This window comes from Electrophorus electricus, chromosome 7 (assembly GCF_041902795.1).
Source record: "Electrophorus electricus isolate QZ-2024a chromosome 7, ASM4190279v1, whole genome shotgun sequence".
NCBI classification, from domain to species: Eukaryota; Metazoa; Chordata; class Actinopteri; order Gymnotiformes; family Gymnotidae; genus Electrophorus; species Electrophorus electricus.
Window position 1 is genome coordinate 14,150,640 of NC_137503.1, and position 15,678 is coordinate 14,166,317.

The window sequence follows — 15,678 nt, forward strand, 5'->3', positions numbered from 1 at the left end:
AGTCTGCATGTTGTATCTCTTGCTGAGTCTTTGGTGCATGTTTTGATGCTGCCCATTTCTGTGGACGCATTTTGGAGTTTGTTGAAATGGATTTTCTGTGTCACGTGTGGTTGTGCATTTGTGTTAAAAATGTGGTTTAAGCATCAAATTATGTTTCTACATTTGATGACTTGTAAAGCTGTCAGCTTGAACCGTGTGTGTGTGTGTGTGTGTGCGTGCGTGCGTGTGTGCGTGCGTTGTGACTGAAAAAAATCTATGTGCTTCTTAGGGAATACTGCAAGGACCTGGAGCTGTCCAGCAACAACACGGAGTTCCTGCTCAACTTCATCGCTCTGATGGAGAAAGTCACACCAGACTCCAAACAATGTGAGACCACCAGAACACTTCCAACATTTAGAATAACTAAACTGCCACACTCTCCCTGATACCACACACTCCCTGATGCCACACTCTCCCTGATACCACACTCTGATGCCACACTCTCCCTGATGCCACACTCTCCCTGATGCCACACTCTCTCTCATGCAGTACTTCAGCTTTGACATATCAGGAGCAATATGGTGGCAACTTCTGTATTCTCTCAGTTACAGAGACTGCTATAGTTCTTCAAGTGGAATTTTAACAATGTGTCTTTGATGCAACACAGGTGACAACTTCCTGCTACACAATCTGATTCTGGACACGGGAATTATCAGACAGCTGGTGGAGAAAGTGTGGAAAACGAAGGACCTCAACACGTTAGTACATTAGCACTTCAGGTCCACTTCAGCTAGAGGCAGTGATGCTATTAGAGATGAATAAACTTGAGAAACCAGACACTTCACATATGTACTTAGTAGTCTGCAGCAAATCATTTGGTCAGTTGCTGGTTCGTTAAGATCAGAATAGAATAATGTTTGTTTGTTTGTGTATGTGTGCTGTCTCCCTGTATTCTAGGTATGGATTTTTGGCCGTTTTTGCAGCTACAGATGGAGGCATCACTCGTATTTTCCCAAATAAGTGAGTCTGGCTGTTTCTCTTCCTCATTTAAGCAAAAGGCAATATGGGCCTTATATGAACAGAGTGATTCTTAAAGTGATTGTGCAAGTCATTTAAGAGAACTTGCCACATTTACCAACTGATATGTTCCAGGCGTATCATATGAATCAAGTACAATTAGTCTGCTGTTCTCTGAAGAAAAAAGAAACTGGCTTTTAGCTAGTGGCTATCTTTTACATTGTTCTCAAAAGAAAAAAGAAATTCCATATTTTGCTAGTGAATGTATTACTTTGAAGAACGTTTTTATGCTTATTTATATTGAGATTATCCTGCTTGATTGTGGCATGTACCTTTGTGCTCTCCTACATGAGTTACAATATAACAACTGTGTCCTTTCACAACCAAAGCCCATAGCAATCAAAACCACATCAGTATCCATCTCTGCTCTCTTCCAAAGGCCTGACCAACTAGGCCATTCACAGACCAATGCTGTGGTCGACCTCAATGCCTGTTGCCTTCAAATACAGTGTCAGACTAACCTTCAATAACTGCATAATTTAAATTGTTTAGCAGTTTCTTGATAGTGACAGAGGACAGCCACTCTTGACACCTGCTGTGACCCATAACATATCCTGCTATCCGTTGCTCTAATGGAGACCCCACCACCACCACCACCACCACCACCAGAACGGGTTGCGTTTCTTATCAAACACTTGTTTCTTATCAAACACTTGTTTCAGTGGTGGTATGGAGCCAGTGGGAGCAGATTTTGTCTTTTATTCATATTCATTCCTTTCCTTTATCTTTACAGCTGACATTAAAATTATGTTTTTCCCCCAACTGATTGCTGAGAGCTGGACATCCTCACCTTTTTTGGAGGTGTCAAATATGCTGATAGTTCAATATAGTCAAATGGGACTTATGAACAATGAGATAATTTAGAGCATGTTTCTGAGGCTACTTGCATGCCCTGCTGCAGGGGAGAATGCAGCGATATCCAATGTATTATCTTATGTCAAGTCAGTGATTTGTTCCCAACAGATTTTTATGCGTGTGTGTGTGTGTGTGTGTGTGTGTGTGTGTGTGTGTGTGTGTGTGTGTGTGTGTGTGTACACGTGCGTGTAAGGGCTGCTGAGACCTGGGAGGAGGATCCGGAGCCATTTAATGCCACTTACTACCAACGCAGTTTGGACAACAGGGGCTACATATTTAGAGCACCCTATCGTAGCCGTGAGTGTGCGTGTTGACAAGTAGCAAACACATACACAAACTTTTTGCTCTCTCAGGGAAAATTGGCTGTTCTTGTTCTTGTCATCATATTGTGTGTGCTTAATGTTTTTAATGTATTTTATAGTAGTTAAGTATCAGTAACAATCTGTATGCATGTATGTATCTATTTATATATCGATCTATAGCTATCATACAAACTGACATAAAATATTTTTGTGTAGCAAACACTATCCTGCAGGAACAGGAGAATGACACCATCGGTATCCTGGTCAGTACAGCAGTGGAGATTACTGTAGGGTCCAGAACTATTAGACCTGCTGGTAATTTCATGACCTCCATTTTATAATTTCCAAATAACCAGCTACATATTACAATACACCTGGAATTTTAATGTTCGGTCTGGAACTACTTTAAGTGCTCCTTCTGCAAGCATTTAGGTAGTGCGATCATTTCAAGCAAGCATCAGTGCAGTCTGGACTACATTTAAATAATTTTACTTCCCTATAAATATTTCAGTATATTACCTCACTGAATTGAATCCTTCAACAAATTGCAATTGATGATATTTAGTATTATACTTTAAACTACACATATTATTTAAGACATCTGAACACTCAGAGTGGTTTATACATGAAAAGTTTATTTTAATTATTTTCAAACCACAAGTTCTGGAAAAGTGTAAGTCGTATTAGGTTTACTCAGCACTGTGTGATGCATATTTGTTCCATAAAATACCAATAAAACTCTTTATTGTAGGTGTGGATTAGAATGGATTAGCCAACCTCTGTTGTTTTAACATGTTTATCTACCTTCAACCTGATCCTTCACTGTCATATTGATTCAGTTTAGTAAAATTACACACTTAGTCACCCCAGGTTTTTAGATTTTATAAACTGCAGGGTGATAAGTGTTTAATTCTAGCACTGAGGCTTAGTTGGTATCTCTAGAACAGCTTGACAGCTGAATAATGTTTTAATAATGTAAGGATTTAGTTACTTTGTTATGTTTGGTTACTTTATGTTGAATTTCTCTTACCCCCAGTCCCACCCTTACTCTTGTTTGCTTTCTACCTCCTCCCCCAGTGGTGGGTGTAAAGTTGGACCTTGAAGCTTGGACTTCAAAATTTAAGATCCTTGCCAGCAACCAAACTGACAACACTCGACAAGGTTCTCAAATGGTAAAACACACGCACGTAGATGCAAACTCCAAACTCTGTCTTTTTTTTTTTTTTTTGTATAATATACACTACAGCCAAAAGTATGGAAGCAAGCAGTGAGTCTCCAGACTAGGAAAAAATAGACAAAACATTACTATACATCAGAACAATGATCCAAAACATACTTTAAAAGTTTGTCAGAACTATTTAGACAAATAAGCACAGCAAGGTATACTGAGGAAAATGGTACAGTTCCCTGCAGTCAATAGATGTCTCACCCACCTCTCAAGTTCCTAAGGGTAAAACCTCACCACTTAGTTACACAAGCACATCCTCACCAGTCCAGAAAGACTTCCTGAAGAATTCAAAGGCTTGGAATGCCATGCAACATACCTCATGCAGGTTTCTAAAAGGATGCCTTAAATATATCAAACTAAAAGGAGAGGAGGATATTTTGAAGGTTGCGAGTTTGTTTCTGATGTTATATACTGTGCCCTTCACCACTGTGCGTTTATCTTCAGTGTTGTCATTGTTGCAGTCCCTGTCACTCCACTCATTTCCCTCCCACAATGAGAAAATATTCATGATGGACTTTTCCAGGCCCCTTCCTGTGCATGAGCATGTGACCTTTTGAACAGCTTAATCCCTCTGGAAGAGCCTTGTCTTTTGAAAAATGGTGGGACGTGGAGGAATGGAATTCTATAGTGTAGTGGTCGTCACGTTTGCCTCACATGTGAAAGGTCCCTGGTTCAATACTAGGTGGAAACATTTGTCTGGGGTAGCCTTAGCTCAGTGGTTAAGAAACTCAGGTTGTAATTGGAAGGTTGCCAGGTCAGGTCCCCACACCACCAAGTTACCACTATTGGGCCCCTGAGCAAGACACCTAACCCTCAAGTTATATTTAGTCAACAATTGTAAGTCACTTTGGACAAAAGCATCAGCTAAATGTAATGTATGATGTGGCTCTTCTCTTTTCCTCAGTGCACACCAACTTCTGGCTGCGAGATGGACTGTGATGCCCATGAGGTAAGGCTGCTCTGAAGCTGCTGCAGAGATCCAGCACCATGTCCTGAGCTACACTTCACCAATAGCCATAGTAGAAGGGTCCATATGTCATGAAAAGAAACAGCACGATAACACTGGGCAATATTTACACTGCTTAGAGATTTAAAGCCATTCAAAGTATAATTTAGAATGTGCTGTTATTTGGTTTAAATAATTGGATATTTCAATGTCTGTTTTTCTGAGCAGGACTTGCTGTGTTATCTGATCGACGATGGCGGCTTTCTCATCATGTCCAATCAGATTAACGACTGGAGCAAGGTGAGGAGGCAACTAATTTAATCCAGTGGAGATTTACAAAATGCATTCTCAGAGGTTTAGACATCTGGCCTCAGACAGTTCAAATGCACAGAAAAGCTGCTTGAGGTCCTAGTGCACGTTTGTGTGTGTGTGTGTTCTCTTTCTTCTCCATAGATTGGAATGTTCTTCAGTGAGGTAGACTCTGCCCTGATGTATGCACTCTACAACAACTCTTTCTACCAGCGCAAGCTGACGTTCGATTACCAGTCTGTGTGTGCCCCTATCCATTCCAGCAATACGGGGGCAGCCCCTCGAGGAGTCTTTGTGGTAAGTTCATGCACCTGGGCCAACTAGTGTCTTGGGGTGTGGACAGATATACAAGAAAGGCACTGTGTGTGCTCCTCGATGGTTTTACTCTCTAAAATCTTTTTTGTCTTCCAGCCAACAATCGCAGACTTCCTAAACATGGCGTGGTGGACATCAACAGCTGCCTGGTAAGAGAGCTCCTTCCCTCAGGCACAGCATTGGCAGACAGCAGCATACCCACATTAACAGACTTAAGAGTCCCTATATCAGATTTGCATACTATGATGCACTATAATAATGTTACAGGTGGTATTTCTGTTCTGCCTTGGAGAACAGTTTATTCATCTGACCTGTCCTGTGACAAGTTAACTTTATTACATTTCATCTTTGTGTTTTTATTATATGTTGAACATGTTTCTAGACTTATTATATTTTAGCACAGAATGTGGAGTATGACTAATGTGAGTGCAATATGCATCATTGCCAATTCTACAAGTTCTGTGCTCCCTGTCAAAGTAGCTGTTTGCAAATCAAACTGGGCCATTTGCTTAAATGCACAGTCCTTGCACATTTGTGCCTAGAATTAACACAGATATATTTTACTGCAATACCATACCATGATTGCTATGCAGAAGCCTTGTATTTATATATGTGACAAACTCAAAACGTTGCAGCGTTCACTTGATTTTTTCCTGCAGGTCCCTCTTTCAGCAGATGCTTTACGGGTTTGCCTACCACAGCTGGTTCACTACAGGTATATGCAGTAGATGGCAAGTACTATGCAACAGAGTCATAAAGGCCCTTCCCTCTCCTGTAGCTGCACAGTTCTAGGCTTACAGCATTTCAAGTCCAAGACCTTGGTCAGGCACGATGTCTGTATACAGTCCAGATACAGCACCATACAAGAGTTTTAGACACCCGAAGAAATGACATCTAAATCCGCTGATCAGAGCCACGTTTATTAGTTCCAGAAGGAAAGGCAGACCAATTCTTCGCTCCTTTTTTTCCTTTCCTCTAAGTGATGCAGCAATACTTTGGTGATCCTTATGGTAGCACTCTGCTCACCATCTGTACGGCTTAATTGTGTTTCAGTGTATTTGAGGACTTTATCATGCCGAAAGTGTTTTGCTAGTCAAACCTTTGGGAACGAAAGCTGGGACCAATAAACTGTTGGAAAATAGACATAAAGTTTTTATCTTACTAATGTTTATCTGCATTAATGTTTAATTGTATTAGTGTTTGTGTGTTTTATGAAGTGTTTTACATGCAGATAAATATTTACTGTCCAGATAAACAGTTTTTCATTTCTTAGGTGGCCTAAAACTTTTGGGCTGGGCAGAGAACTCTATATATTTATAGAAAAAATGTGTGTTATATGTTGCTTTATATATATATATATATATATATATATATATATATATATATATATATTACTACATATTATATAAAAATGTCTAAACTGTTGTCTGCTGTATTTTCTTAGATGAAATCGAAGCATCAGACATCTCGGAGTCCAAAGAGGCCAGTTGCGTTAGACAACAGACACAGTTCTACTTTGGTAATGTCAGCAGTGCCTACAGCATAGTGCAGGACTGTGAAAACTGCTCCAGGTCAGTGGCTCTCATCCATTTTCAAAAACTAAAATAAATGGTGACTTACTACATGTTCAGTTAACACAATCAAGATATGTACCATGTAGAAAAAAAGAACATCTAAAGTAATATAAATGAAAATGTATGTATGGCTGTTTTAGAAACCCAAAGGAAACAAGCAAAAGTTCAGTTGCAGCTTTGTTGCGGCTCTGAAATATTAACGTGCTCATTTAGTCCCAGGACATAACAAGCTTCATGTGAAAAACATATTTTATTAGCTGCAGCATTTCTATTTTTCTCTACTTGAAATGTCTGATCGCTGTGTTCGGTTAATATAGTGTTTAAATGTTAAAGGAGCAATAAGTCATAATGTGATTCTTCTTCAGGGAATATACTGACACTTAGTGGCCTGCATGTTTCAGAGATTCTGTAATAAATCAATTTTAAACACGGTTGCCTCCATGTGGGGGGAACCTGCTCTATGGAGCATTAAGTGTTTCATTTGAGGACTACAACGCAATTTGATTCTTCATCTCATGTCAGCTGCACTTTACAGAAATAAATTCATAACTTTCAGCTACGGTTTGGTGATAAAAATGGTGTATTGCGCCTTTCAATCAGTGATGGGGACATATCATTTATTAATGCATATTTATTCAGCTTATGAAACCTTGTTTTAGGTGTGATACACTGAAAGAATAGCCTATAATTCTTTTCATTTTACCGGTATATGTTGTGATCATAAAACAGAAAAGATGTGTTCTGTTGTGGTGGTGGCAGGGACACTGACCTTGTGACTTTGTCATTTGTAATTTGAATGCGATTATTTCCACAGAGTCATCCATGCCAAGAGAATCAATAACACCAACTTGCTGTTTGTGGTGGCTGAGAAGCTACCCTGCAGTACATGCGATGTCGAGAAACTCTTTCAGGAGGAGTTGGAATGTATCCTTCCACAAATGAAGTTCGCTTGTCTAACTTTTAAATATAAAAATATAAATATAAAAATATTTAAACATCTTTTTTCTTTCTTTTCTTTCATAAAATTAACAAAAAATGAGTTCCTGTTCGTTCAGTTCACATCTATAACTGAGATCAGCATATGTGAGTGAGGTGGCAGCAGTTTCTGCTTCCTGCGTAATTAACTCTGTAATGACTCTACATCCACTCCACTCCGGGGTTTCTGTTTCCCACTCCCTGCTTGCTCCCAACTTTTCCTGTGTAAGGAACTCTGTAATCACTCCACTCCATTCCAGGGTTTCTGTTTCCCACTACCTGATCACTCAATTACGAGAGATGATCTGCTTTGTGGCCTCTCCTTAGCAAACTTCATCATCACAAAAATAATACTTGTATGTTTTTTTCCAGTGACTACATTGAAAATAGTGCTTAACATCTGCTGGCATGTGCTTAAGAAACCTGTTAAACAGAGTATTTACAAAGGCTACATGCACTTGCATTATGAGCCAATGTCAAATAAGGTTTCAAGGAGATGGATATCACTCCAGGAAGTCACTTCTCACTCCATGCCACCCACATACTCTGGCTGAGATATACAATAAACAACATGAAAATGTCTTTAACTTACATTTGTCAGTCATTCAAGAGGACCCATGTCTGAATATGCCACAACCGCGGTACAGAAAAGGACCCTCCACCTGTTTTGATTACAATATTGCAGTATGTATACAAGCACACATACAAACAAACGCACAAAAAACACATACATTTGCAGTCCATCTGTAGATTTTGAATATAATAAAACTGTTCCTTTAAAGGTAAAAATGATAGTTCAACATCAGCAGTGCTTTTGAATACACACTAAAAACCTACAATGGTCTTCCCCCTTTCTCTTTTGCAGGAGAACACTACAGACTGTGGACGAGGACACTCCTTCCGCCCGTCCATCCGCACTTTACTCCTCCTCCAGCTCCTCCTCCTCTCTCTAGTGGCCCACCCTCACATTTTGCCTTTCTCCCTTTAACTTCTTCATCTGCCCATCTCCCTCGCCTCGCCTAATTCTGCATTTCTCCTTTATCTCCCCTCGCTCTAGTCATAGGTGTTAATGGGACTTCCTGCTGCCCTTAAACGGAAGCCCGACACACTGCTTCATCCACTTAGCTTCACAGGTTGTTGCTTAGTGACCGTTGCAGAAGTTTATTGTCTCCTGCCAATCAGCAGCCTTTGTAAAAGGAGCTAGACATCTCCTTAAAGAAGACGAAGCTGAGGATGTCACTGACAACAAAAAAAAAGTCTACCGTTGCATGGAGCGGAGGACACGGAGGGAGAACAGATCACCCTCTAGGACCAACTGAAACAGAGGCAGTGCAGAGAAGAATGGAATGTTCCGTTGCTGTGCAACCTGCCAGAACGAATGGAGGATTACATTTTGTCAGATTCTGCCTTTACGGTTCAAGTCATCCTCCTCATCCTCATCCTCATCTTCATCCCTTTAGAGGCCCCTGAGCTCTGTTTCATGGGTTTACCGCTTGCCTAATTTGACATGGGGCTAAAGAACCTTCTGCCATTCTCTAGTAATTGGTAATAAGATCACAGAACTTTAATCAAAAAAAAAGGTAACAACCTGTGAGTATTTAAAGCATAACCTCCATGTGCTAGGACATTACGAGAGAGGGAACATGATAGAAGTTACTTATTAAAAGTATAATTTGTTTATTTATGCACTATATCTACTTCTTGCCAAAATGAGATAGACTTGTTGCGTGGTCTTATTTTTCTAGCCAAATTAGGACGAGGAGAATAATAAGGGAAATGACTCACCCAGTAGAACAGCAAGTCCAGTTAGGAAGAATCAGGGACCTCCTGTGGAGACCAGGCCTGTAATTCAGTTTGCTTCATTCGCTCTTCTGTCACCTAGTCATAAGCACTTCATTAGGCACATCTTCCTGTTTAACTGGTCTACACAAATAGAGGATCTGAAGGATCTATTGTTTTAATCATATAAAGACCTTCCATTTAGGTGGTGTCTTTAACTAGCTGGTGTTTACAGACGAATTGGAATATGGCCCATCTGGGCTCCGGTATCTCCCCTCTCCATCCTCCATAGATGTGTCTTGTGTGTACATGGAGGCCATATTTATACACTTGGCAAGTTTGTCGCAGTCTATTTCACAGTACTTTACAACCATTAGCTCTTTTGTTAACTGACTGATCTGCAATCTATCCGTCAGTGAAGATTAATGCGATGAAAATATCACTAATCATTTAATGTATGCCTTGTCATTTGGAAAATGCACATTTATTTGTTGATTTAATTTCATCAGAATACTCATACATCAATTTTCCGTTTTGCAATGAAAACATCACTGTAATGTATACATTCATATCTTCATATCACAATGACACTTTGGGACCCAACTCATATCTTTTTTTCCTCCGTTTATTGTGCCTTGATTTACTTTTCTGTTTGAAAGTATTGGCTACTGATTTGCAGTTTCATTATATAGTAATTTCTTCACTCTTTGTAGGGTTTCTCTACCTAGCCTTTTACTGGCCATTAGGGATATTTCTTAAAGATACTCCAGACTGGCTGTAGGGCTACAATATCTTATTGGAGACTTTGATCTGAAGATAAAATTAGAGTAGTTCACACAAAAAGACCTAAGTAACCTATGAAGATACATTAGTTCATATAGTTTTGAGTTTTTGCCATAGCCTTCAGATCAGACGAGAAGTAAAGAACTTTTTTTCTGGGGACCTTCTGTAAATAATGGAAGCCTAATTCTTTGTTGCCCCCAAAGTAAGCTCCTTGAGATAGTTTAAAGTATCTTCTAAATCTAGTCGGTATATGAGGAATTAACATGTATCTTGAGCTTACTGCAGGTCTGGTGTCTGCTTCAACTTCCCAGAGGTAACCAGTATTACTGTTGATGAAGCTTACAGTCTCCACTTACAATGTGCTATCTCGCATTGGAGCTGCTCTTTATGGTCACCATCCATCATAAGCTTCTATAGTGTGCTTACAGGTCATGAACTTCATTCTTTTTTTCTTTCTTTTTCTCTCTCTCTCTGTCTCTCTCTCTCTCTCTCTCTCTCTCTCTCTCTCTCTCTCTCTGTGTGTGTGTGTGTGCGTGTGCACCTGTGAATGTGTTTTCTGCAATGCAGCAAATGATGCAGTGTTTGCTCTAATCAGGTGTTAGAGTGGAAAATAGATGTTTTTATTGAAGTATCCTGAATGTGTCGTCATTGTCAATAAGAAGAGGTAATGTGTCTCGTTTTGCAGGTGTGAAAATAATGTTTCACGTGTTGTCTCCAAATCAGTTCACAAGACCTTCTGCTTTTCTGTTTTGTTTTGTTCGTGTTTCCATCTTTTCATCCATTTTATTTTCATTCCTTTCATCTCCCTCTCTCTGGGTTTCTTTTCGTCCTTTCTACCATCACACCCTCCATTGTTAGAAAATTAGTGTTTTAAAAATAACCGATCTGAGGATTTTCAGAGTTTAAAGTGTCCAGCATGGGAGGACATGGAATGTATACACTTGAGGGACAGTGTACACTGCCTGGAGTTCGGTTTACCCAGCACGGTGTGTCAATAGCGATGTAATACGTAGTCATCTCAGCAGTGTCCTGAGGTAACTCCGATGTGTCAACCTTGCGCTTTTTTGTCGCTGATGCTAATACTATATGCTTTCATTTGGATTTTTTTCTCATTCACATCACAGTTGGCACATTTTTAAAACATGAGAACTGCCTCACCACAGAGAACGGCCGAGACAGAGGTTAATTCGTTTATCTAATAGCTAACCCATTGCAGCGTGCATTATCACTAACGGGTGAGCACGCAAACAGAACAGAACCCAACTGTCGTAGCCTTCCCGCTATCAATATGCTCGAAACCTGTGGCCTTTATGCCGCACTTCATTACTGGATTCATACCGTACTCAGACCTATTGACTACTGTATCTTAAACCTAGCAAGCACATCTCTCGAATATATGAGCAAATGCGCAAGTAGAGACATTTCATTACATAAGCCAAGGACACCATTTCCTACTTTCGCCCATTTGCTGAATAAAGAAAACAGCGCAAGTGTCCATACCGTTGTGAGCAGTGATCACCCTGTCTTGTCAAAATCTGTTACCCAACAAAATCATACCTCATTCTGCTTCTTAAATGATGTGCAATTTTTTTTATTTCATGTTGGAAGGAACATGGTACTCTAACAAGTCTAGAAGAGTATATGCCTTATCCTGTCTTGTAAATCACGTCCAAAATTTTGTCTCTCGTTTCTTTTTAGAAGAGAATGTTTAGCCCATTCGTACTAACATTTGGAAAGGCAGAGTGACAGACGATAACATACTTTGGCAAGACGTTGAATTTAAAACCATGAGTGTGTCTGTCACCATTCTGAGTGCACTGGGACTAAAGTCCTTGTTCTTTCAATTGTTCAATTTTTTCGCCAAAAATGTATTTTAAAAAGAAGAATAAAAGATTACGTAGCTTGGGGAGGTTGGGACGGGTTGGCTTTATTTGGAGTTCCTCCTCCAACTCTTCCCCTTCCTTATAGCAACAACAGAGTAGGCACGTTTCCTCGGGAGAGACACGTGTGTGTGTGTGTGCGTGTGTGTGTGATTCTGTAGTCCTTAGTCTGGTGCTCCGTGACAAATGTGTGGAAAAAATAATAAATAAACAAAATAAGTCCGTAAAAGGTGAAATTGAATTTCGCATTAAGTGACAATAAAAAATAAAGATTTAAGTAAAATAGGAATACAGTACTACTGAATATCATCTTGAGTTTGAGGTGTGATATCAAAGTGGGAGTTTTAGTTTGTTGGATTGTGTGTGAAGAGCGAATTGCTCCAATTCTTTGGACACTGGGTCTATGTTGCTCCATTCTTTTGTACAGAAGTAACAAAAAAAATATGAGGGAAACATTTGTAAAATATTGTGTCTGTGACTCCTTGTAAAATATTTTCAAATTGTTTATTACAGAGAATCAGTTATTAAATAATGTTCATATTTTTCACTTCATTTCAGTGTGTAGTGATCATTTTTTTGGAAAAATAGGTTCCATGTTCTAAGACATGCATAGTATTATTTGAGTGATTCACATCTATATCACATACATCATTACATACATTTTACTGAAAGTACAGAACTGATGAAACACCAATGTTGTGGAATAGAGAGTGATAAATATTCAGTTCACACTGCAAGTTGTTCAATTGTCTAACTTGGTGCAGGTTAGAATGGCCTAAGCAAAAACAAAACTGGCCAGACATTGTTACAATTTGGACTTCAACTGCCAGCTTTGTCAGATTTTGTGAACTAATATATGGGTCCAAAAAAGGTCCCATGAAAATCTATTCTTTACATGGTGATTATAGTTGATCAAAAGACTTTGCTATAGAAAATGTAGTCCTGCATATCCTAACACAAGGACTATAAACTGAATGGAATAAATTTAGTATGAGAAAAAAAAAAAAAACAACAACAACAATGTAATTCAAAAGGGCTACAATTATTACACGGTCCAAATATTTAAGCTGTGAGTGTATCATGCGTTGTTTAGACTATGACAGTGTTTTCAGGAACTCCAGGATGGATTTGTGCCAAGTCTCCGGGTCATCAAGGTAACAAGCATGACCTGCTCCCTTCATTACCACCACTTTGTGATTGGCCAGGCTACTCAGGTTCCTTAGTGACACTTCCCCTAACTGGCTGTCCTGATCTCCGTAGACAATAAGTGTCGGAACCTTTGAAGAAACAGAATAATTCCTCTTATGCAAGACCATGACAGTTCTATTCTAGAAATACATTTACCTAACACTTTTATGATTGAATACAATTGAGGGTTTAGGGCCTTACTCAGGTACCCAACAGTGGTATCTTGGCAGTAGTGGGGCTTGAACTGGCAACCTTCTGATTACAAGACAATCACCTTAACCACTGAGCCACCACTGTCCCCACTCTACTAAAAATATATTTACTAGAATGAAGTACATTAACTATAAATAAATCTACATGGGCTCGTGTTCTTGATATGCTACCAGTGGAAGCTCAACATATTGTGAAATCTGTTTCATGAATAATGCTGAGTATTACTGGGAACTACCCAACTAAGGTACTACAAAGATGCAATGCCTAAAATTTGCCTATTATTTTAAATTTCAAATTTATGGCATAGCTAATGCATCAACATGATAACCTATATATGCTGCTTGTGCAACAAAAACTAAACGTTGCAGTTTTGTTTTATTTTTGAATTTTAATTACACATTATTGACATAAATTACAAACTGGTTACATAAAAACACAAACTTTGCTCGTCATTAAATAAAACTACTGACACTGCTCCACACAGATTTATGCTACAAATATGAATTCGTTCGCAGTACATATTCATCTCGTTTATATAGTGCTCTGCATCCCTTCATAAACACCCTCGCACAGAAGCAGTTCACTGACCTTCACGGTATTGTACTGCTCCGCCTGGAACTTGTCCGTGCAGATTGGTGCTACGGGAATGTAGGCCTTCACGAGCTGCGTGTGCTGGAAGAGGAACGGCAGCGAGTACATGCCGCTGAGAGAGGGACTAATCACCACTGCGGGCACCATCTTCAAGGCTTCACACACCTGCCTCAAAAACTCACCGGGGGCCAGGTGTCCCACAGGAGCAGGGGCCTCCGCGGCTTTAGACTGACCCAGGCCTTGAGGAATAAAACACTAAGATAACGGTGAATGCTCACTTTTTACTTTCATATATTAAATCTGTCTTGGCGTCATTTTTCCGTTTTCTGCCGCGGGAAATCATAGGAGCTAATGCAATGCCACAGCATTTACCTACCTAGCTATATAGCTAAATGAATAAAAGGCAGGTATTGCCAACTGTCCCAACTTTTTTTGTGCACGCGCTCCTTTAAACATGTTAGTAAAGGTTTGCATGAGCGACATCGCATTCATTTAAAGTTTAAAGATGTGATCAATACGACTGATTAAGATGAACATTAACATACTGATGCCCGAGGACAAACATACTTAAGGAATTGTAAAGTGCAGTCGCTGAAATGTGGTTTTCCCTTCCCCAACTCTCGCCAGAGAGCAGTTTGTAAAAAATCAGATAGGGACGTTAACAGGTACCTTTTAAGAATTGTCACATGATATTTCTAAGTTACAGACCATTAAGCTGGCTCAAAGAAAAGGACGGACAGAAAAACTACCAAGCACTGCTGCTAAGAAACAGTCCGATTTACCTGGTAAATCTACAGCGACCGCACGATAACCCGCTGCAGCTAGAGTCTGCAGAGTCGCGATGTTCAGCCAGTTCTCTGAAGAGAAACGGATCCCATGCAGGAGCAACACGCTCAGCTGCACTTCTCCTGACGAGGGGGTAGCCTGTCGGTAGAAGAGCGGGTTGTGTCCGCATATCTCCACACTCACTGTCCCCTCCGACATTTGAACCGTTGACATCCTGTTAGTATCCTGTGAATTATGTTCAGACTTGATTCGTTATAAAGTGCACGACTTGAGCTCTGAACTGTTAGCTAGCAAACCTAACCTATCTAGTCTGCGTACTATAGAGCAAAGTTCAGGCTAGCCGATTTTGTTCTGAATTTGACAAAAGTAAGCCTCAATTTGAAAACAACAACCAGTTCTTCTGAAAAAGTGATATATCAAAATATCCGAATGCTCTGCAAACCTTGCAAGAATATACAAATTACACTACTAGCGATATACTACGCAAGACGAAAAGAGTTCAAAGCGAGCACTTGGATCCCGGAAGATTTTGCCCAGAAATGCAAGCAGTCAGGACTAGTGGTTTGTAGAAAAACTACACCCTGGAATGTTGTACTGTGAAGATTTGTATTGTAAAGATATGCGTAAACGGTCTATTTTGTTAATATAAGATATAATTTAACAAGTCTAAGCAGGAACGTAAAGAGCATCATGCTGGTAAATTACGCTTCGCCCTCATCGCGGAGTTTTCAAATAAAGTCTAAAAAAAAAAAAAAAAAAAAACTAATTAATTTACGGCGTTAGAGGTTTAAGATTATAACGGAAATCGGTGCCATATATTTATCTTTCTAGTATCCGTAGTCAAGCCCACAAATCAGACGGGGGTTTTCCTTTCTGTTTTCCGTTATATCAGAAGTAG

The 15,678-nt window shown here is 39.7% G+C and overlaps 2 protein-coding genes across 6 annotated transcripts in view; one reads left to right on the forward strand and one right to left on the reverse strand.

Moving 5' to 3' along the window:
- cacna2d2a (calcium channel, voltage-dependent, alpha 2/delta subunit 2a) overlaps nucleotides 1-12,554 on the forward strand; it is a 144,069-nt gene extending 131,515 nt beyond the window's left edge. For 3 of the 5 annotated variants that reach the window (XM_027000626.3, XM_027000630.3, XM_081716974.1), the window contains 15 exons: nucleotides 269-366; nucleotides 647-737; nucleotides 937-999; nucleotides 2,105-2,214; nucleotides 2,430-2,528; nucleotides 3,291-3,385; nucleotides 4,346-4,390; nucleotides 4,616-4,687; nucleotides 4,841-4,993; nucleotides 5,108-5,160; nucleotides 5,671-5,726; nucleotides 6,456-6,582; nucleotides 7,400-7,509; nucleotides 8,162-8,244; nucleotides 8,426-12,554. In XM_027000626.3, coding sequence (XP_026856427.1) covers nucleotides 269-366; nucleotides 647-737; nucleotides 937-999; nucleotides 2,105-2,214; nucleotides 2,430-2,528; nucleotides 3,291-3,385; nucleotides 4,346-4,390; nucleotides 4,616-4,687; nucleotides 4,841-4,993; nucleotides 5,108-5,160; nucleotides 5,671-5,726; nucleotides 6,456-6,582; nucleotides 7,400-7,509; nucleotides 8,162-8,244; nucleotides 8,426-8,548 — 1,378 coding nt within the window. In that variant the 3' untranslated portion in view covers nucleotides 8,549-12,554. The remainder of the gene's footprint in view (nucleotides 1-268; nucleotides 367-646; nucleotides 738-936; nucleotides 1,000-2,104; nucleotides 2,215-2,429; nucleotides 2,529-3,290; nucleotides 3,386-4,345; nucleotides 4,391-4,615; nucleotides 4,688-4,840; nucleotides 4,994-5,107; nucleotides 5,161-5,670; nucleotides 5,727-6,455; nucleotides 6,583-7,399; nucleotides 7,510-8,161; nucleotides 8,245-8,425) is intronic. The other 2 variants (XM_081716972.1, XM_035524127.2) reach the window with 1 other exon arrangement.
- On the reverse strand, nucleotides 12,493-15,675 carry abhd14b (abhydrolase domain containing 14B). The gene is made up of 3 exons (XM_027000632.3): nucleotides 14,777-15,675; nucleotides 13,992-14,233; nucleotides 12,493-13,279 (listed from the first exon to the last, which is right to left on the reverse strand). Exons 1-3 carry the CDS (start codon nucleotides 14,991-14,993, stop codon nucleotides 13,097-13,099), a joined length of 642 nt encoding a protein of 213 aa, XP_026856433.1. The 5' UTR covers nucleotides 14,994-15,675; the 3' UTR covers nucleotides 12,493-13,096.
- Between the last annotated feature and the right edge of the window lie 3 nt (nucleotides 15,676-15,678).